At 38.7% G+C, this 23,491-nt stretch overlaps 1 protein-coding gene across 1 annotated transcript in view; it reads right to left on the reverse strand.

The window, feature by feature from the left end:
- Nucleotides 1–23,491, reverse strand: part of mapk8ip2 (mitogen-activated protein kinase 8 interacting protein 2) — a 61,794-nt gene that overhangs the window by 8,547 nt on the left and 29,756 nt on the right. Inside the window, exons 3-10 of the mRNA XM_679994.11 lie at nt 9,819–10,049; nt 9,652–9,730; nt 7,485–7,679; nt 5,034–7,361; nt 4,409–4,484; nt 4,046–4,218; nt 2,005–2,114; nt 1,798–1,920 (exon numbers count right to left, since the gene is read on the reverse strand). Of these exons, the coding sequence (XP_685086.6) occupies nt 1,798–1,920; nt 2,005–2,114; nt 4,046–4,218; nt 4,409–4,484; nt 5,034–7,361; nt 7,485–7,679; nt 9,652–9,730; nt 9,819–10,049 (3,315 nt within the window). The remainder of the gene's footprint in view (nt 1–1,797; nt 1,921–2,004; nt 2,115–4,045; nt 4,219–4,408; nt 4,485–5,033; nt 7,362–7,484; nt 7,680–9,651; nt 9,731–9,818; nt 10,050–23,491) is intronic.

A 23,491-nucleotide genomic window follows, 5' to 3' on the forward strand; every position in this document is an offset into this window, starting at 1 on the left:
TGATTTGTCATTTGTTCAGATATTTTGCCTGTTCGTATCGACCTTGACGCGAAACAATGTCAAATATGAACAACCAGATCCAGTAAAACATGAACGCACCTTTCCCTCCACACACTAACAGAGTGCGAGGGATCATGAGATTGATTATCACACGAAAATTACAATCACTGAGAGATGGCCAGACATGCGGCTGTGGGGAATAAAGGTTTAAAGTTTATTTTCACAACAACACCACAGTACAGCCATTCGTGTGCTGTGTTTGTTCCTGTAATGTTTCTGGTGATTGATACAATAACTGACCCTGTAGAGCGGGATTTGCTGGCTGTTTGTTATTAAAAGAAGAATTAGCAAAGACTACTAATGTTTGGGACTTTGTCAGTAACTGTTGCACAGTTTATATGGACTAGTTCCTTCTTTCTCCGGATCCTGTAAGTGTTTCTCCTTCCTACACAATGTGAAGTTTGATTAAAATGGTTGCCACATTTGCTATAGTTCGCTAAATATGTGTTTAATTGTGTGTTGTAACTTGTAATTGATCCACGTGGTTTGTAATCACGTATCTGTTATAGATCACTGCTTGTACTGTATCTCTCAGGTTAAATCTGTATGGGCTATTTCACATATCGTATCTAAAACCATGTTGGAAACGCAACGCCTGCTTCTTCCTTTACTGATTTAAATGCTTTTTGTGTTCGCGATCTCCTGCTGTTTGTTGCTATGGCCACCATCAGCTTTTCCTCACACACGTGGCACGGTCAACTTTCAAAAGTAGTTCAATTTTTGCCACCGTGTATATTAATACTGAATGTGCTTCGTTGTTATTACTTAGGGTTGTGTTTAAGAATAGAGGATTATGCTGGTGTTTAACTGCATTGGGCTCACACATACTGTATACTCGGACTACGTCTTGGGCGTCTCTCTCCATCTTGCGCAGAACGACGCTGACCAATGACCACAGACTGGGTCATCGGACCAATCAGCGCAGATTAGCTTCGTGCTAAGGAGGGTTTGGGAACAATAAATCGCTGAACAAATCATATGGGAGTTGCTGGGATAATTCGGTAAAAATAAACCCACATAGCAAAATTTCTCTGGCCCAGCTCTGGCTTGGCCCACATGCTGCAATGAATTACGGTACATGACTGGACCAAGTCTGGCTTCCAGACAAGGGCCAAACATGCATCATATCTGTTTCAGCCAAGTTAATAACTCATAACTGGGCCGGAACTGGGCCAGATAGGTTGGTGTGTCACGATTGCTATGAAATTAATAAACCCACGAAGCATTGCGCTAGGTACACTATAGGCAGCCTTTTTCTGATTGGTAGATTTTTTTTCTTTACTCAAATATAATTTAAATGTATTTTAAATGTGGGTCAAGACAGGTCAAACTTACATGGCACACGCATTATTTTTTAACAACTGGGCCAAATACTATATTTCGAATCTGGCCCGCATCTTGTCTGCTGCCTTAAAGACGGTGCCACTTCTGCCAAACCCAGGCCATATTTGGCCCACATGCTGTATGCCAGTCCCGGAAGAATGCCTGCTGTGCCAGCTTTATGCCAACTCTGGGCGAGAATTCTTTGCTACCTGGGAATGCATATTATAAGACAATGAAAGTCTTTTTTGACCTTGCAGGCATATCAGCTGGTTGTTGGAGACCCACAAAACCAAAATAGGACCTTTTATAAAGCATAATAGGGGCTCTTTAATGTAGACCGATGAAGGTTGAAACAAAAAAATAATGTGAGTGTTCATGAATTGTTCTCTAATTTGGATTTTTTCTTTCTCTCACCTCCCCTGAAAGGTCGTACTCATCATCCAAACTCATGACTAGTTTCACACCCTGCAGGCTTATTTCCAGCTCACAAATAGAAGGGGGATGAAGATGCACTGTCCTCTTCCTGGCCATGGCGATCTGAGAGACAAACACCATACTTCTTGTTTGCACCATATGATGTAACAAAACTTAATGAATGCACAGACGTCCTGTTTACTGTACCTTCTGCATGGCAGCGCACAGGATGCCATTGCCCTGGTGATAAGGAACTTCCACTGACCCAAGGAACTGCACTCGGAAACTTTCCATCCAAGCTGGATTCCTCTTCATTGCTATGGAAACATATGAATACAGACAACGCTGACTCACAAAGCGCTTTAACAAGGAGACCAGTGTGAAGGCCACCGAAATACAAAACACACTGCTTAGTAGAAGAACACCTTGATAATTAAAAGGGTTATTTTACAGCAATAAATACAATTAGCAATCATGTTACACCTGCTCAACTGCTTGTTTACACAAACGTCTACTCGGCCAATAATGTGGATTCATTCAGGCATGTTGATAGGCACTAGGTGGTGGGTCCTTTTCATATCTGGCACCCAATCTATGGAACAGATTTTCATGCAGCAGACACGAAATGCTGGTTTGAATCTAGATTAAACAAACATCTCTTTGTTAAACATAAACATAAAACACAAATGCATTTGCATTAAGGAAAGGCAACCAGAGGGGGAACACTTCCCAAAAGATGCTGTAATTTGAATGGCATCTACAATCATGTTACTCTGTCTGTCTTTCCTTATCCTGAGGTTTGCATAATCTTGGATCTGGACCGTATCCAGAGCAGATGTTTGCCGTGATCATCAATGGGTCAAGAGCACAAGACTGAATCCTGCAAAGACCTCACAGACAAATTAATCTCTGAATAGATCTCTTTGGCTAGTCTGAACACCCGCCTGGTGACCTACTTGCACTTGTAACATCTGCAGAATGGATGGCCATCATCATCAAGCCTTACATTATCTTTTAGACTGCAGCTCTGCATCTTTACATTTGATGAAAACTGGCTACCCTGACTGAGCCTGATTTCTCCCAAGGATTTCTTTTCTTCACTTCTGTCAATTGGTAGGGTATTGGTTCCTTGCCATTGTTGCCTCTGGCGTGCTTTGTCGGGGCCAGTGGAGCTGCTCTTCAGTGGACCAACAGTGACATTTATATTAAACTGAACTGAATCAGTTAGGATTTAAAAAGAACTACACCATTATTCTACCACAACTCCGCTCTCTCTGTCTGATATGCCAGAATGCTCCACAATCTGAAATATTGTTATGGCTTTTTAATCTCTTTTCTTAATCTATGTTAAGCTGCTTTGACACAGTCTACATTGTAATAGCACTGTAACAATAAATATGACTTGACTTGACAAGTAGACATCAATAGAAGGTAATGTGCTCTGCTCTAACGTGCCTCAATTTTAGCTGCAACATTTAAGAAGTAGGGTCAGAATTTGGAAACAACATCAGGTCAGAAACAACATGAAAACATTTGTATTAATGGTTCAGACTGCTGGTGGTGTAACTTAAGGGACTTTAGTACAAGCTGAGCATTGTTTAATTCCACAGGCAACCAGGGTATTATTACACCCTTTATGACAACAGTGTACCAATCTTGTGATGTCTACTTCCAGGAGCCTAACGTGCCCTTTCAAGAAGCTCAAATCATCTGAAACTGCTTTTTTAAGTTCACTAAAGTCAAATGGCTTTCACAGCCACTAGATGTCAACCCCATTAAAGACCTTTGGCATGTACTGGAATGGATGGGTAGCCGGCAAATCTGCAGCAGCTTTGTGATTTTATCATGATAATATGGGCCATATTAACCAATCAATCTCTGAGAAATGTTTCCAGCACCTTTTGAATCCATGTCATAAAGAAATAGAGCAGTTCTGGAGGCAAAAAGACCCCAGCTTGCAAGCTGTACCCAATGGGTGTATGTTAATAATAATTTAAATCAATATATTTATATTTTGTTAGGTCCTGTGCTGGACATGGTTGCTTTCTTTGATTGAGTTTTGTGATTTGCAGAACCAAAACCATGGTGATTTGTGGTGACATGGTGACTTATGTCTTCTCTAAAAAGCCCAACATTTGGCGTAAAAGAGGAGCTTGATTAGCAAGAACTTCCGGCCTGTCGTAATTTAAAAACTATTATGCATGAGAACAGGAAACATACTAAAAACATTGCATCATACAATTCTTACTCATCAGGTCTTTTGTTTGCCCAACAACCTCGTGGGCGTAGTACGCTGGGAAAATCCCCCTGGCCCCTGTGCGCATGTTGTACCCACGATACCAGTAATCATCCTCTTCTTCCTCAACGAATAACGGATCATCAACATCTAACTCCAGCTCATCTGCATGTCGTGGGATGAACCTACAGCATGGGCATTAAAACTCGCATTAGGATTGCTTGCAATAGATATCATGAGCAGTCAATTTTCAAGCATTAAAATATACTGAGAAAGAAGATTTCCTTGAGGGCTTGTGAATGAGGGTTGATACTTTAAACTAGACTGGAGCATTTTCATTAGAGCTAGGCTATTCATGTGGGCAGCGTTACTCACCTGAAGACTGCTCTGTGAGTCTGATCTCTTTCTTCTCCATTTATAGTGCATGAAAAAAGCCCAAAGGACTCTGTGCCTGAAACACGCATAGTGCATAAGCATTATTCTACTGTATACTTTGGTATAGCCCAAGATAGACCCTCTGTGTGTGTGTGTGTGTGTCACACACTACAGCAAAACCAATTTAGAAGCAGATCATACAAAACCTTTCATCTTATGATGTCATCTCATTAGGATTATTAAATATACTTTCTGTTCGGCAAGACAGCCTCCTAAATTATATAATATTATCATCTAAATCTTTTAAACTACATTAAAAGAGCCTGATTGGCTCTGTGATGGGGTGAATTTAATTTGGTAATTTGTGTAAGTAAAATATAACAATATATTTTCCTATTTTTTTACTATTTTGTTAAACAGTCATCGTTAAATTTATATTTTTTGTCCATTTAATGATAGTCAATTCATTAATAGGACCAAAACAACACTGGATTTCGCTTGTATAAACAAAATACTATTTGAATAAAACCGTCTTTGGAAAATTAAAGTCATCAAATGTTGACAGAATTCAAATTTTGGGGTAAAATGCCTCCTAAGTAAATTGTGCGGTTTTATCTTCACTTACTGGAGGACCGTGACGTGCCATTGACAAACACATTGAGGAACTTCTTTGAGAAAGGCAAATCTGCCTCAGGAGAAGAGTCTTCTTCAGAGGAGCTTAATAGCAAATTGGGTCTCATGCCTCGTACCATCTGACCCCGCCCATAAATGTCATCATCTTCATCAGCCACGTCATCATCACAGATAGTAGAGAGTCCATCACTGTCCTCACTGAGAACAGAGGTGCAGCGCTTAAGGCTCACCAGCTCCAGTGTCGTATTTTCATCCACCACAAGGGTGTACTTCATTGAATCATATGCCAAGGAGTCATCTATGGGCCGGTCAGAGGTTCTGTTCCTCAACTCTCGCACACTCTCATCAATAGGTGGAGAACTGTCCAAGTATGTCTCGTTTCCATAGGGTGAAGGTATCTTGTGAAGATCATCCAGAAAAGGAGAGGTATCTTGCTCATCTTCATCGTTATCCGTTGAGTAAGTGAGACTGAAACAGTGATTGGTCTGTGCTGTCGGGAGGTCCAAAGTAAGGCTGTTTTTGACTTCTGTGATTCGCTGCAAAGTGAGCTGATCGACCTTTGTCTCCCGTCCCTCATCCTTATCACTGATTATGCTCTCACTCAAGCTGGGGGAGTCCAGCTCCTTCATTCTCTCCATCATCAAATCATTGTTAGGCTCTTCCTCTTCATCTTTCTGCTTGTTTTTCAGTGAGTTCTGGGATGGGAAGTCCTCTGCTTCATAATTCTTTGTCCTTGTATCAAATCTTTCAGTGAAGACAGGTGTAACCGTACCATATGTGGGGTTACTCATATACAGACAAGAGTCCGTTCTCTTGCTTTCTTTTTGACCCTCTTCAGATGCACAACTGGCTTCTCTCTCTTTCTCTTCCACCACTCTTGCCTCAGATTTCACCTCCTGTGACTTTTCTTCTGACTTCTGTTTTTGGAAATTGCAGCCATCGGTTTCATTGAAAGCATCTGTTTCCAGATCAGATGAGGGTGAGATGGTGTCAGAGATGGAGGCTGAGCGTTTGAAGCACTCTTCAGGACAGCTGATTGGATAGGAGCCTTCTGAGATCATTCTGTTGACAAGGTTACTAAGAAGCCAAGGAGAGTCAGAGTTTTCACTGAGCTCATCCTCAGACTCTGATTCAGAGTCTCCCTCACTGTTACCATCATAGTCATCCACAGAAGGCATGAGTTTTGGGCCAACCGGCAAGTAGAAGGAGCGTTTGAAGCTTTCAAGACTGTGGTCAGGCTCAATCTTCAACAACAACTGCTGAGAACTGCTATCCTCACAGGGGATGGCAGGGGGAAGAGTCTCATCTGGATCAGCTTGGTGCTCATAATCCTGTTCGTCATCTACGTTCTGCAGACCCATCAGAGCTTGCCCGTCATCTAGTTGCAACATGTCTGAGCTGGGGTCCAACCCTGGTAAAGGGTCTTGTTTAATTGGGTCAGGCTGGCCCAAAAGAAGAGATGCTTTTAGACCTACAATACCACTGTCCTGCTCAGTATCCAGCTCCTGGTCCAGTTCTTGGTCTGAAGTTGGAGAGCTGGCTTCTTCAATGGAATTGGTGAGGTGCGAGGAGCGCCCACTGCTGGATTCACTGGTCAGGTCTAGCTCTGTCTCTGAGATGGAGGAAATCATGTTACTAGCAAGTGGGCCACCACATGCAAACGCTTCCTCAAGTTCCCCTTCAATATCAGAGTCTGATCCAGGAGAGCTAAGGTCATCACTGTGGCGGTCTGACTCTGCATAGCGTTTAGCATTCATGTCAGCGATACCAGGGTCAGAAGAAGGAGAAGTGTCATTTTCAGCAGCAGCTTGACCCTGATGCATGTTTCGAGGTTCATCCATAGCATCAAGGACATCCGATCGACTGGATGACACATAACTGGAGACAGAGATGGACTCAGTTGGTTCAATGCAAGGGAACTCAATGTAAGAAGAGCCCTCAGCGTCCTTGCAGGTTTGATCATAGCTCTCCTTACTCATGAAGTCAATGTCAAACTCTTTGTCCAGCTCCTCATCCGATAGTGGAGTCTCAGCGTCATTACCAAGAGGTGCGGTTGAGGAGAGACATCTACTGGTGCCATCATTTTCCAGCTCTGGGTCATCAGCGGTCTCTGTGGTCACTGTATAAGTGTCATTGGGTCGAGAGCGACAAGGTCGACGTTTGGCATGGCCATTCAAGTCATGGTCAACCTCAGTGTCAGAGCACTGGGAGGTGCAGTCATCCACAGAGGGGACAAGCTCGCTAAGAGTTGATTCCTCAACATCAGGCTTCACCTCAGTTGCCTCAGAGCCACTTGATGAGTTGTGTTGACCAAAGGAGCCTGATTTAGAAGACAAGAAAGAGATAAAGAGTAAAAGAGATTTGAGAGAAAGATAAGGAAAATAAAATATGTTGTTGAAAGTTACATTTGAAGGAGAACTAGCGACATGGTCAGACTTCTTACCATATTCAGGTCGCTCTCTCCTGTTGCCCTCAAAGTCATACAGCAGTGGCCTCCCAGGTGACTGATGGAGACCACAATGTCCTGATGGGTTTGAGGGTGTACCTTTGGCAGAGCCGATTGTCTCCGGAGCCACTGGGCATGTGGCGGTCACATGGGAACCATCCTCGAGGCATGAATGGTTCGGAGACAAACATCCTAAAATATTTAGTAAAATTGTTCAAATTTGGGATAGATTAACACTTACAGATATCTTTCCAGAGCACTGTGTGTGCATATATACTAAATTGCTAAATATTTTGGAACATCTGTCTGTAAATGCACATGAACTTTTAATGACGTCCCAATCTTAATCCACAGTTGGCCATATTCAGTTGGCCCACTCTTTGCTGCTATAACAGCTTCAATTCTTCTGGCAAGACCACAAGGCTTACGAGTGTGCTTAGGGGAATATTTTTTAGAATTCTTCTAGAACCACATTTGTAAGGTCAGGCATTTATGTTGAATGAGTAGGCCTGCCTCCGTACTCATCCCAAAGGTGTTATATTAGGTTTAGGTCACCCCCTTAAAACAATAACAATAAGCCATACCATAACCCCCCTTCCACTAACTTTCCACTTGCCACAATGCAACCAGGCAGGTATTGTTCTTCTGGTAACTGCCAAACCCAGACTGGTCTATCAGATTGCCAGACAGAGAAGTATGATTCACCACTCCAGAGAATATATATCCACTGCTCTTATACCTGACACACTAGTACACTGCTCTTAGTGGTGCTTTACACCACTGTATCCATTGGTGTAAAGCTTGGGTGCAGGTACTCTCCCAAGGAAACCAATTCCATGAAGCTCTCTACACACTGTTCTTGAGCTAAAGTGAAGGCCACCTGAAGTTTTGGAGCTCATTGGCTATTGATTCTGCAGAAAATTGGAAGTTATGTGCACCGTGAGACTCAGAATATGCTGATTCAGCTCTGTTAATTTGTGGTCTGAGTTGCTTTTCCCAATTGCTACCAATTTGTAATAATACCACTAACAGCTGACCATGGAATGTTTGGTAGTGAGGAAATTTTACAAATGAATTTATGTCACGGTAGCATGGTTGAATACACCAAGCCCCTGAGATCAACCCATTCTTTCACAAATGTTTGAATAAGTGGTTTGCATGACTAGGTGTGTGATTATATCACATGTGTGTGGCAAAGTGATTGGAACACATGCATTCAATGATTTAGAGTGGTGTCCGAACAACTTTGCGAATATAGGGTGCAAGCGGCGTTCCGTTGCCGCTATTGTTAATAGAGCAAGCAAGTTTTGTACGTGTAAAGTTAGAGTCCGTAGGCAAAATAGATGCAATAAAAACGTCTTTATTTTCCAATCAACAGAATTACTTCATCACTTTTCCTTAATCTATATGCACTTCTCTGTTACCTTAAATTGTACGTTGAGTTAAGTTGTGCTACGGTACGAGACATGAGCTGCGTCCCAAATGGCACATTATACACTATGCACTCATGCACTATGTACTCATGCACTTACACACTCAACAGGATAGTATATGTATGTAGTGTTGTCCCAAATGGCACACTAATGTTTTTTTAACTAAGCGGAAATTCAAACCGTTTCCCTGATGACGTTTGACTGTTGCCAAATCAGTGAAATAAACGACTGAATTATCAAGTAATACCTGCCGTGAGTATTGCCGCATTTACCATCGGGAGGCGCAATAATCACTCTCGTAGGAGAATTTTGCTTTCACCATCCAAAATAAATAAAGTTATTCAACATGTGCGTCCGATCGCTCCGCCCCTTCCGCTACGCAAGCAAACCTGCGGTCGTTGAGTGCGTGAAGTGTCCATCATTACACACTTCATTTTAGCGGCTGAATGAGTGCATCATCCGGGTAATTAAAGTGCACTTATTATTTTGAGAGTTTTCAATGTGAACACACTACTTACACTATTTATACTACAAAATGGCGTAAAATAGTGCATAAGTATGCGATTTGGGACGCAGCTAAAGTCAAAAACTGTGTGCTTCCTACCAACACTATCTTGCTTCATGCAGTGATGCCACAGTTATATAGTCTCCTACTGACACCTTGTGGCCAATCGCCAAAATACAATGTATGGCTCCTACAGGGTGCAAGTAAATATATGGGCAATATTTACCCTGTGAAGTTGAGTTTCGAAGAGAATCCTGCCAGCTTGACTTCCGTGGAGACACGTTGCTGTTGTTGTTCAGGGAGTCCTGAGATTTACACCATTATAGAAGTTAAAATACTGATAGCTTTTGTTTATGGATTTATTGATAGTGGAAGGTTTGTGTTGGAAAATACCTGTGAAACTGGCACAGTCAAGTTTAGAGTGGTCGGGCGGCTCTTAAGTGTTCCCAGAGTAGGTGATGGAGGAGGAGATGCTGATGGTGAAGGAGGTGCATCAGGATCTGCTTCCTCTTCTTCTTCCTCATCGTCTTCATCTTCATCATCAATCATCTCAAACTCTTGGAAGTCATCTTGGAATGAGCACACTGGGTGGTGGAAATCATTCTTTTCCAAAATCAAGCAGTCCTTCACAAAAGAGAAAAAGAGAGAGAGAAAAAACATAATTGAACTATTATATAAGAATCATGAAGCAAGCATATCTAGTTTGGCAGTTTAAAACACTACCATAAATCAATGTTGCAGCCTAAAATAAGTGACTGAATAGTCCAGTGGAAAAACAAAAGATACTGAAAAGTAAAATTCTCAAATATCAGTCATCAGGCAAAATTCAAAGCATATATTTCTCATATCTACCATATGTGATTCAACATGACCGTTTTCTGCTGATAATGCTGTGTTCCAACCATTAGTTTGGCCATATGTTCACCATAGACGAGAGGAAGACTTGACAGCTAGCCAGTCCATCATTTCAGAAACATGTGTTGTGTACAGTTGATTGGTGGTCACAAGCAAGCAGCTTGTAGATAATTCAATGACAAATGCAGCATATTGTATACTTCTTACTGGTAGTTTTAAAACCAAGTCTGTTTTTAATTATATTGTAAATTTAATTAAAAGTTGATTACCAAAAGAAAACAATTTTAGCTCTTACCTTTCCAAAAAATCTTTACCTGTTAACAAAAAACATGAAACAAACTTGGAACAAATATGAAATAAGATGCATTGTTTTAGAACTTAAAAAAAAAATGGTGATCACTTGACACATGAAAATGTTCCAAAACCAAAGTTGCATGTACACTACCTGACAAAAGTCTTGTCGCCTATCCAAGTTTTGGTAACAACAAATAATAACTTGGCTTCTAGTTGATTATTTGGTATCAGAAGTGGCTTATGTGAAAGGCAAAGACCTCTAGATTATGCTTATTTTACCAAAATAAAATATGATCATGCCTTGATTTTTAATTATTTAATTAGGACAGTAAGGTCTGACTTTGCTTAGACAAAAGTTGTCACTTAACAGAAATAATGTAAAGTATAGAATAGTTCAGAGTTGATCAAGATCCTTTGGATTCATCTTCAATGCCTTCTCCTTCACCTTATCCCAGACGTGCTCAATAATCTGGTGACTGGGCTGGCCAAACCTTGAGCACCTTGACCTTCTTTGCTTTCAGGAACTTTGATGTGGAGGCTGAAGTATGAAAAGGAGCGCTATCCTGTTGAAGAGTTTGCCCTCTCCTGTGATTTGTAATGTAATGGGAAGCACAAATTTCTTGATTCCTCAGGCTGTTGATGTTGAGATCCACTCTGCAGATCTCTCGCACATGCCCAAACTGAATGTAACCCCAAACCATGATTTTTGCTTGACCAAACTTGACTGATTTCTGTGAGAATCTTAGGTTCATGAGGGTTCCAATGGGTCTTCTGCAGTATTTGTGATGATTGGGATGCAGTTCAACAGGTGATTCATCAGAAAAATCTACCTTCTACCTTCAAGAATTTTTTCAGGTAGTGTACATTTCACATGCTCCAAATGTGCTTCACGCTCATTTTTCAGGTTGTTTTTAACACATAAAGCTAATGTGACACTCATGCGATTTTTCTGTAAGGGCAGAAATATGAATCTCCAGCCACATATCTGGAGGAATCAGATACATTTATACAAATTATCCACCATAATTCTCGTTAGTTGAGCTATGGAATAGGATGTGTTTGCTAAGATCAACCTCATCAACCTCCAATCAGGCCAGTTGGCGTTTCTGTGCGGAGTTTGCATGTTCTGTCATGGTTTCCTCCCACCGTCCATTAACTTACAACATAGCCAATTGACTGAACCAAATTATCAATTAAGACAACCTTAGTTTACACTCCACACACAGCGACAAGCAGGGGAGTTCTCGAGACCTACCTGAGCTCAAACTCCCCTCTCGCCCCTCTAACGGGAGGGAGCCCTGGGCTCGAGGATATTACGAGCTTAGGGCTCTCTCCCAGGACAGCATGCCAATTACACTTTAATGATCATCAGCTAAGTGTGAACTCTTGAAATCAAAAAGTTATGAATTATTAAGAGATTGCATTCACAGTCTATTAAATCACTACCCATGTGACCAGGGGCCTCATGTACGAAGACTTGCGTGGAAATCATACTAAAACATTGCGTACGCACAAAGCTGTAAATGTGCGTACGCAGAAAAAAATTCAGATGTATGAAACACTGCGTACGCCGAGTCTCACGCATATTCTTTTGTACATCCGAATGAACGTGAAACTGAGCGCAACATGCACGAGCACAAAACCCCTCCCTGCCTCCTCCCCCGTACGAATATGCTAATGACTATGCTAATGGCAAAACCCAACGACCAGCGTCTGATGAACTCTATCTTCTTTTTTCCCCCCCGCTACATATCATATTTTGCCTACTATTTATCACGAGAAAGACTAGTAGGAATCATTAATAAGTTTGTGCATCATATTTTATTTGCACATTTATTGAATGGAAATGTTTCTGATTCACGCATGCAAATTCATCTTCAGATAGTGTCTTTATAGCAATGTGCGTGCAGTAGATCGCTCAGATTACATTGGGAAAACAGGCGACCGCTGCAAATTGTGCTTTAATGTTTAGCTGGTCAACTGTATGGTATGGAAATCTTACATACCTACTAGATGAACCCGTCTCATACAGCTGCCATTGCAAGGCTCAGACACTTTGTAGAGAAGAATTTAACACAACTGCCTCTAGGAGTCGCCAATGGAAATAAAACAGACACGCACAAAAAATGTGCGTACGCCTGCCAAAAAGCTGCCGTGAACCTGCGCACATTCCCACGTTCAGTTCATTGTTAGTAAATCCAAACGTGAGCGATTCTGAGCATGAAACCTTGCGTACGCAATGTTTTTGTGCGTACGCAGCGTTGATACATGAGGCCCCAGAAATGTGCATAACGAATTTAATTCTCAATTCATTTATCCTTTAAGAAGTAAAAACACTGACCATATTGAACAAAGCTGGGAGAATCATGTCTTGTAGGGCAGGGCAGATGGTGATCAATGCTAAAGCTCCTCAGGTTTCACTGCTCTTCCAGGAAAACAAGTCAATGCACTTACATAAGCCCAACGTCTGATATTCACCTCAATTAAGAGCGTATGTACTGGAGTTAAACGTGAGTGTGGGTGATGTCATTAAAAGTCCCACACTGCATTAGACTCACAACCAGCTGGCACTGCAGGGACCTGAATCTATACGCCATCTCTATTCAAATCAATACCCCTGACCAGCACAAATGCACTATGATGACTGATAGTAACACTTTGGAGGGAGATGAAATATTGAAATGATATATGTGAGTGTAGATCTGCAGAATTCTGGATATTTTAGAATTTTAATAGCTTCAATTAGTCTTTTTAGTAATATGTTATTCCATACATTAAATTCATTTATTTTATTTTCAGCTTAGTCCCTTTATTACTCAGCAGTCGCCACAGTGGAATGAACCGCCAACTATTCCAGCATATGTTTTACGCAGTGGATGACCTTCCAGCTGCAACCCATCACTGGGAAACACTTATACACACTCATTCACACACATACACTGCGGACAATTTAGCCTACTTAATTCACCTATACCACATGTTTTTAGACTTGTGGGGTAAACCGGAGCACTCGGAGGAAACCCACGCAAACACAGGGAGAACATGCAAACTCCACACAGAAATACCAGCTGACCCAGCCAGTGCTCAAACCAGCGACATTCTTGCTGTAAGGCGATTGTGCTACCCACTGCACCACCGTAATGCCCATATATTAAATTTATCTAATAAAAAAATCTCACTCTGAATGAAGGATTCAAGAACTCACTCAAAATTTCATCTTTCAGTCCTGCTTTAGTCAGATAAAACAGTGGTTCTCAAAGTGGGGGTCGGGACCCCCCGAGGGGTCGTGGGGCAATGAAGGGGGGTCGCCTGGTGATTTCCAAAAATCTATTTATTTTTTTTAAACCATAAGAATTAACATATTTTATCCATAACCATACTGAAAATAAAAATAGTCGTTTATAGTTAATATATACTATATAGTAGCTTATAGTTACTAGTTCTATTGGATTGCGACCCCTGGGGTAATTACATTATATTAAAGGCAGCAATAGCGTCAGATGCGTTTTGATTTTATAACATCAGGTTATACTTTCTGGCACATTTAAAGCACTGACACAAATTTAATTGGTGTGTCTGCTTCATTGCTAGCAAGGTTTCTGTGTTTATAACCACCTCAGAGGATATTGGGGGTCGCGAGTCACTGGCATTGTTATTTTGGGGGTCACAGGCTGAAAAGTTTGGGAACCCCTGAGATAAAACAAGACTAAAGGTTGCTTGTTGCCACCTATTGGTGTAACAATGCGATTGCTACAACCTTCATATATCATAATTCTTTTAAATAGTAAAAACAATATTAAAGATCAGTGTCAAAAGCAGATATAAAAACGAGCATCGTGTTCATTTTTGATTACCAAATGATTGTTTGAATAATGACTTAAATGTTTTAATGATTTTCACAAACTTTGGTCTGATGAGTCTCGATTTCTGCTGCAACATTCGGATGGTAGGGTCAGAATTTGGCGTCAACAACTTGAAAGCACGAATCCATCCTGCTTTGTATCAACGGTTCAGGCTGGTGGTGGTAGTGTAATGGTATGGGGGGTATTTTCCTGGCACACTTTTGGCCCATTAGTATCAATTGAGCATCGTGTCAATTGGCTACTTCCAGCAGAATAGCAGGCTATGTCATAAAGTGTGAATCATTTCAGACTAGTTTCTTGAGCATGACAATGAGTTCACTGTACTCAAATGGCCTCCACAGTCACCAGTCTTCAATACAATAGAGCACCTTTGGGATGTGGTGGAACAGAAGATTTGCATCATGGATGTGCAGCCGACAAATCTGCAGCAACTGGGTGATGCTATCATGTCAATATGGACCAAAATCTTAGAGAAATATTTACAGTACCTTGTTGAATCTATGCCACGATTAAGGCAGTTCTGAAGGCGGTCCTAAAGTGGCCGGTGAGTGTACATGTTATACATATAAATTTTAGGTAATTATTAAAAGATTAAAGTCAACTAAAATGAATGTAACAATGGAAGAAAAAAACACTTAAAAGAACCCAATTATTTTTTTATATATAATTATCTGAACATAAAAACTGCCATTGTAGAGACAAAAAAAATCACTGCTGTTTTTTTTTTTATGGCTGCAAATAAATTAGTACTAAAAAGGACAATGCAATTAGAATGCAATTCTGCTATATATATATATATATATATATATATATATATATATATATATATATATATATATATATATATATATATATATATATATATATATATATWTTAAATATATTTTATTTTATTATATATATATAATTTTTTTATTTATTTATTTTTTTAATTTTACAATTGGAAATGTATTTTCTGGACCCTGGCATACATATTGAAAAATATTTTGGTGCCCAAAGGTTCAAATAAAACCTATTTTCGATATTAAAATATATTTTAGTAAGCCTCACAGTCGCTAAATATGAATAACTATATCTATTCAAAATATATTTTATCTTGAAATAAAGATGTACATTTTTTACCCTATGCAGCTCTAAGCTCTAGCTGGAGTTAGTGTATAAATATGCTGTTGAAACTCTATCAGTCAGATATTTCCAAGGACGAGGCCTCACCCCTGACCAGTACTGATTTTACATCCTCGCTCAGAAACAGAGTCAGCATTACACCAGCAAAAAGTGTTCTGCTGAGCCAGCCGAAAGAATACAGAAGTCATGAATGAATGCAGCGCTCTCGACGCAGGGCACAGAAGAGACGAAGAGGGAAAAAAAAGATGTAATGTTAGAAGGTGAAGGAAACACCATAAGATTGTAAAGCGAGAGGAAAAAGAAGCTAAAAGAATACATATATATACTTGCAAACACACACAGACACACACACACACACACACACAGATCAGCTTTAGACTGCAGTGGATGCAGGAGGGAGGCGATGCAGAGATAGCACTGATGTCTCAGACGAGTGTCTATACTAATGCAGAGACATTAACTACAGCACAGCGCTGCATGATCCAGAGCTGCTGAATAATTCATATAGGATGACCTATTCAACAGCTCTCAATGAGTTAGTCAGAGTTTCCTGATTTATTATGGTTGCCCAAAACAAAGCAGACAAATGTCTAAGTAATCATACTCTTGTGTACTTTTATGATAATGTGTAAAACTTATTTATATACTAATTATAATATAAATAATAATATACTTATTATTTATAGCACTCTGTTAGGAATATTCAGTAGCATAAAGACAAATTTCCATGATTTTTTTAAACACTTGTTTTTATCTAGCACAAATTCTTTACTCCAATAAATATTTCTACATTTTATTTTTAAAAATCACATACCTGAAAGGCTTAGCTAAAAGTTAAGTAAATTAAGTTAAATATTAATAATATACCCATTTTTACAATATATAAAATAAGTCTCTGGTGTCCCTAAAGCTGAGTCTCAAACTCAATTTATCTGGGGGCCGCTGGAGGCAGAGTCTGGGTGAGGCTGGGCTGCATCAGGTTTTCCTCAATAAAAACTTTGTTAAAAAAAATGTCAATCTTCTCTAACCTTTTTTTTTATTTTTTTTTTTACACAAAATATTTTTTTCACTGCTCACTGTGCGCGAAACAACCACCAACCAATGAGAGTGATTGTAAACAAAAGAAAGCTGATAGATTAAAAATATTGTTCCAGGCCAATAGTTAAACATGACTTTTGCTTTAACTTGCAGATAGTGACTAGAGTCATGCATGCGCACACACAATCCACGCAGCCTTCACTTGCACTCATTCACTCACTCTCTCTCTCCCTCTCTCTCTCTCACACACACACACACACACACACACATACACACATTCTAAATCTAAAGCTCTTTGCTCTTTCATAGGCTTATACAGTTCAATACAATGTTCTACAGTGACAGTAATCTGCTAAGGAGTAACAGGTACACTGTAAACACCAATGACATGAAGAAATAGAAAATATTTGTTAGGCCAAAAGATTATTGCTTTATATACCATACAAAAAAAAAACTAAACACATTGTTACTGTTTGTAAAAATGAAAAAATAAATAAATAAAATAAAAGAACACAATTGTGTGTGGGGGGTTCTTCAGGCAGCATCCATTGCCTGAAGAAGTGTCATGCTTTAGGCTTGGCCATCATACACTTTACAGAGCCAGGCTGAGAAGAATTTCTCTTTTCTTTTCTAAAGGAATTTAGAATTTAGGATTACGTAAAGGTGAATATGCGGTAGGTACAAAACCACAAATTGTGGATGTTTTTTTTTTGGACCAAAATAGCCTGGTGTCCCATCACCTAGCATTTTGATTGGTTGTGTTTGGAAAAAAAAAAGCAAGTAACTTCCTGTTAGTGTTTTGTGTTTTAGGTAGAGAGTTGTGTGTTGAGAAAATTGTTTTATGCAATTGAAAATTAAGTTCAAGGCTGAGAAATAGCTTCTGGTTTTGGAGATTTGCAGTGTAGCTTTGCATTTTGAGTGAGATGCTTCAGAAATCTCAGCTGAGTCAGTTGGCATGTCTGTGTGGATCTGCATGTTCTCTCTGTGTTTGCGTGGGTTTCCTCCGGGTGCTCCGGTTTCCCCCACAAGTCCAGACATGCAGTACGGGTGTATTGGGTAGCTAAAAATGTTTCCCAGTGATGGGTTTGCAGCTGGAAGAGCATCCGCTGCATTTAACCATATGCAGGATAAGTTGGCGGGTCATTCCGACTCCAGATTAATAAAGGGACTAAGCCGGAAAAAAAGAAATGACTGAATGAATTAATGTTTTAGAAAATGTGTGACATGAAAAGATTTTGTAAGCAGTTGGAAAAAACTGTATTTGTTATTCTGACTAAGTAAACTCATGAAAAAAACCTGTAAATAACAATATTTTTATTTTAATCAGGCCTTTTTGGAATAAAACTGAAACCCAAATCTAATAAATACAGTAAATTCAGAGAATTTTCAAGAGATCACATTAAATGAATGAATGAACGAAGAATGAGTGAATGAATGTGTGAATGAATACTTGTTTGATAACAAAGGGTATTAAATACATAATAATATAACAACTAAAAATAAATTAGGTGGCGACGCAGTGGCGCAGTAGGTAGCACTCTCGCCTCACAGTGAGAAGGTTGCTGGTTCGAGCACTGGCTGGGTCAGTTGGCATTTCTGTGTGGAGTTTGCATGTTCTCCCCATGTTTGCGTGGGTTTCGTCTTGGTGCTCCGTTTTCCCCCACAGTCCAAAGACATGCGCTGTAGGTGAATTGGGTAAGTTAAAATGTCTGTAGTGAATAAAAATGTGTGGGTGTTTTCCAGTGATGGGTTGCAGCTGGAAGGGCATCCGCTACGTAAAACATATGCAGGATAAGTTGGCGGTTCATTCCGCTGTGGCGACCCCGGATTAATAAAGAGGTTAAGCCAAAAAGAAAATGAATGAATGAATTAGGTTTTTTCATACATACTTTTCATATATCACACATATCCTAATCACAAATCTAATCAAATTCCATAAAGCACTTTTCATTTTATACTTTTCATAATGAAATATTTAATACTGTCATAAAAGCTCCAAAAATGTCCTTTCCTTTGTGCTGATGCAGTCAGAAATTCACGCTTCAAGTTCACATGAATATAAACTAAAATTCTGTTTTATTAAAAAGATATGTTACATTAAATATGACTAAATGTGTCATGAATGCTGTTTCATGTTGGTACTCCAAATCCGGCACGCTACTCTGCTCAGCAACCGTTCATCAACAGCGTACTGTAATATGCAAAACCCCAGAAACCCAAATCTGTTGAATGTACCCGGAGAGCCGGAGCTCAGTGTGACAGAATGAATAATCCATGAGCGAAGGCAAAAGAGTGAGAGTGTTTGGGAGGATGGAATTGGATCTTGGGGGGTTTTTTGCCACAGTGCTGGTGGCTGGAAATGATCTGTACAAGAATCAATCCTGAAGCTTTAATGCCTAAATGTTACTGTCATGCCTACACAATGAGAGAAATCGCAAATAGATTAAATGTGTGTATTTATATTTCACGATATGTGTGTTTTTGTCATGAGATGTGTGTTATGGAATGTCAAAATCTGCAAAAGAAAGATGAAATATTACATTGATTTGGATAGTACTACTATGCACCAATAGTGGAGTTTCTTAAAGCTTTAATAGACCTGAATCGAATAACAATGCGATTTTTGATATTGCCTAAAAGAGAAGACATAAAAGGACGAATGGATAAAAGAGAATAAAAGGGAAACTGATTTTCAGAGATGAGTGGTTTTCAGAAGCTCTATCTTTGTATCTGCAGGAGTTTAATCTGTTATTAGATAGACAGAAGAAAATCTCTTGAGCATATTTTTAGAAAGTGAATTTAGTCACTGAGAACCTCTGCAGTGTGGAAATGAAATTAGGCACATTTGATTTAAAATCGAAGCAAACAATTATCACCGTCGACAATTAAATGTTTTTATGAAACACGTTAGTATGAAATTGATGTCAAATACATCTATGTACACTGTAAAAAATGATATAATCAAAAAGTCATCACAACAACGGTTTTTATGTAACTTAAACTTATTTGAATAAGTTAATCAGGTTTCAACTTTATTTACTAATTTTTACTTAATATTTTAAGAAATTTTAATTGATGTGAATTGAAATCAAATTTAAAGTTAATTTGGTTCAACTTGAAAATGTACTGCAACCACAATGTTTTATAGTTAGTGAATTTGCAATTAGAATATACAGTTGAAGTCAGAATTATTTGATATTTTTGTTCTTTTTTAAATATTTCCCAAATGATCTTTAACAGAGCAAGGAAATTTTCACAGTATGTCTTATAATAATTTTTTTTTCTTCTGGAGAAAGTCTTATTTGTTTTATTTCAGCTAGAATAAAAGCAGTTCTTAATTTTTTAAACACCATTTTAAGGTCAAAATTATTAGCCCCTTTAAGCTATATATTTTTTCCAACAGTCTACAGAACAAAGTACTGTTATTCAGTTACTTGCCGACCTACCGTAACCTGCATAGTTAACCCAATTAACCTAGCAACGCCTTTAAATGTCACTTTAAGCTGTATAGAAGTGTCTTGAAAAATATCTAGTAAAATATAATTTACTGTCATCATGGCAAGGATAAAATAAATCAGTTATTAGAAATGAGTTATTAAAACTATTATGTTTAGAAATGTCTTGAAATAATCTTCTCTCCATTAAACAGAAATTGGGGAAAAAATAAACAGAGGGGCTGATAATTCAGGGGGGCTAATAATTCTGACTTCAACTGTATATGAATATGAAAATATTTGATTGGCAACTATCTGAAACTAAATAAGTTTATGCTTTTGCAAATACAAAAAGAAAATGTTTCAATTAACTATATTAACCCTGATTAGTAATTGTTTATTTTTTAGCATGTCTTTTACTGGTTTAATACAAATTAAAAGTCCACTGGAACTACCAGAAGTCTAAAACAGCTAGAATGGGCATTTAAGTCATTCTAACCACTCACAAAAGACTGTCCCGAACAGAATTTCTGTCATGTCATATTTATATTCAAAGCTTTTCATGTGATTTTAGAAGTAGGCTTTGAATGTCTGTCATAATATTTTATGAAGTCATTACCCTAAAAATGTTATCAGTGAATCAGTGAAATACAAATAACCATTAAACCTTTATCAAATGAGGAACCACGTATTGTAACTTCGTTGACATTGATTACAATATAATAAATATATTAAGCCTGTACAATATATTGCAAAACTCATGACAATATGTAATACACATCACAGACATTTTGTGCATTGGTTGTTCGTTTAAATTTGACCAATCAGTTAGGGCCTTACTATCTTTATCCCCCCTGCCCAGTAGTTGCTGCTTTGCTATTGACTGGAGCAGCCCAAAGGTGAAACCAGAGCTGTAAATAAATACTTATGGGGGAGTCAAGGCAAGAAGGGAAAATGACAACTGCCAATCAGAGTCAGATTATCTGCTGAGGTTTTCACTCATTTATAGTTTTAGGACTAAATGTTTGCACCTTGACTGTTTTTTAGACTGAATTAGATCTGGAAAAAAAAAAAATTCTCGTTTGTTTTAATATCATTACATAAATAAATCATTTAAAATTAAACTTTAATAAAATAGCATATTTATGTAAATGTTATATAATAAGAAATTCCATTGTAATACTCAACAGCAATTTTGCATATCACGTTTTTCAGTATTGTTTTTTTTCTTTCTGAGAAAAAAAAATTAAAAAAATCAATTATTTCCAAAATTATTTTTAACAGGGCAGGAATTTTTCACAGTATTTCCTTTAATATTTTTTTCTTTTGGAGAAAGACTTTTATTGTTTATTGTGGATACAATAAAAGTAGTTTTCATTTTTAAAAGAAATAATAATAAAAGAAAAGAAAATAATAAAACATTTTAAGGTTAAAACTATTAGCCAATTCATTATACAATGACTTGACCTAACTTGCCCAGTTTACCTAATTAACTTAGTTAAGCCTTTAAATGTCACTTAAAGCTAAAAACTAATATCTTGAAAAATATCTAGTAAAATATTATTACTGTCATCATGGCAAAGATAAAAGAATTCAGTTATTAGAAATGAGTTATTATGTTTAGAAATGTTGAGAAAATCTTCTTTCTGTTCAACAAAAATTGGGGGAAAATATACAGGAGGGCTAATAATTCAGGAGGGCTAATAATTTTGACTTCAACTGTATATACATTTTTGTATAACCTCCGGTAACAAAGGTACAGGTTTTTTTTCCAATGAGTATTTTAATTGGCTCGAAAAGGTTAATCCATTTTCCAAACCATTATAGCTCATATGAGCCAAGATGAGCTACTAAAAATGATATAATTGCTCTTAGTAGCATGCCATAGACATATACACTAGATATCGCATACGGACCCTGACCATGCGTCAATAGCGCCGCCACATTTGTACAGTGCTCCCAGCACAAATGTCATTCAACCGCACTGGTCAAGACAGTGTGCCAATGTGAAGGTGCTGGACTTAAGTGCTGTGTAAACAAAGAAAACAGCACAAAGGCAGAACATTTCATAGGTAAGATTGCACTTTTTATGTTTTTGTATGTTATGAACTTTTGTGCTCAACAGCTAACTTTATTGATGATAATAAAGTCACTTACTGCATTCACCATAAGGCAAAGGAGCACCAACTTGCACTAAACACTAGGCTTATGCTAGTCGTGTTGAATAAAATAAGCAAAAAATGCAAAAGAAATATGACATCAAGATGCTGCGGTGCCAGGAACTTGTATTATTGTCGGCCCAGTGAACGAGACGTTCATAACGGAGATTCATTCACAAATGAATTGCTCTCTCCATCAGTATGAGAAGTGAAAGCAGGAGAGGGGGGGGGTGTTTCAGGACACGGATTAGGTCTATCCAGATCAAATCTAACAGGAGGGAGGATAATACATTTCCATGCACACAAACACACACTGTTTGTCAGGAATGCCCGTGCGGTCACTTATCCATCAATGTAGAAAAGTGATGTAAAATTATCATTTTTGTAACTAAAAATATATATATTTGAATACTGAGCATCGGAAAAACTCCCGATCATAGATATATGTGTATAAAGCTCTGGCTCTGGATGGCCTCCACTACACCTGGGTCCTGCATTCATTTCAAAGGAGGGCTACCCTGTACTAAAATGGCAGCTTTATTGCTTTTTTTATTCCTTCCAATAGACAACAACAGGGCAGGCGACATCTAATATAAACATCTATGGTAGCACACTGGAAGCACAGAGGACGCCTATTGTGATTTTGAAGTCTCTATAGTATTGACAAGGCCCTTAAAACACAATGCAGTGCTGCTTCCACGTGACATAATCCCACAGGACAGTCATCTGTGTGTGTGGCAAAAAAAGAAACACTGCATGAGCTCTGCCACCCACTTTCTAGATCAACAGCCCAATCAATAAAAGACCAGTCTACGCTCCATCCAATCACCAGTCAGAACTAAATAATCAATCCGCCTACACACTAAACAATCTGAGGTCATTGCATGCTAGGATGCCCACAAAGTACAAGTGTGGATTGGATCTCTGCATTTAAATCAATCCGATACTCTAAAAGCCACGTGGGGAGGTATAATCAACACGTTTGAACATTACTGCAGAGGTAAACTTGGAGCAGGATGAGAAAGTGATTTCCGAGATGCAGAAAGCTGAGAAGAGAGGTCTGCATAGCAGTAAACTTCACTGGGTCACCAGCCCTTCTACTGCAGCCGTGGCACACCGCCACCGCCATAAAACATTTACAATCCCTCAATGCAGCCAGTACACACACACACACACACACACACACACACACATACATTATATACAAATATTTCCACAGTAACACTTCTGAAGCGAGCTCTGTGCGTTTGATCATTTTATAGTAGTCCAGTGATCAGTTTCATTGGATGTTAACATGC

This window comes from Danio rerio, chromosome 18 (assembly GCF_049306965.1).
Source record: "Danio rerio strain Tuebingen ecotype United States chromosome 18, GRCz12tu, whole genome shotgun sequence".
Classification (NCBI taxonomy): Eukaryota; Metazoa; Chordata; class Actinopteri; order Cypriniformes; family Danionidae; genus Danio; species Danio rerio.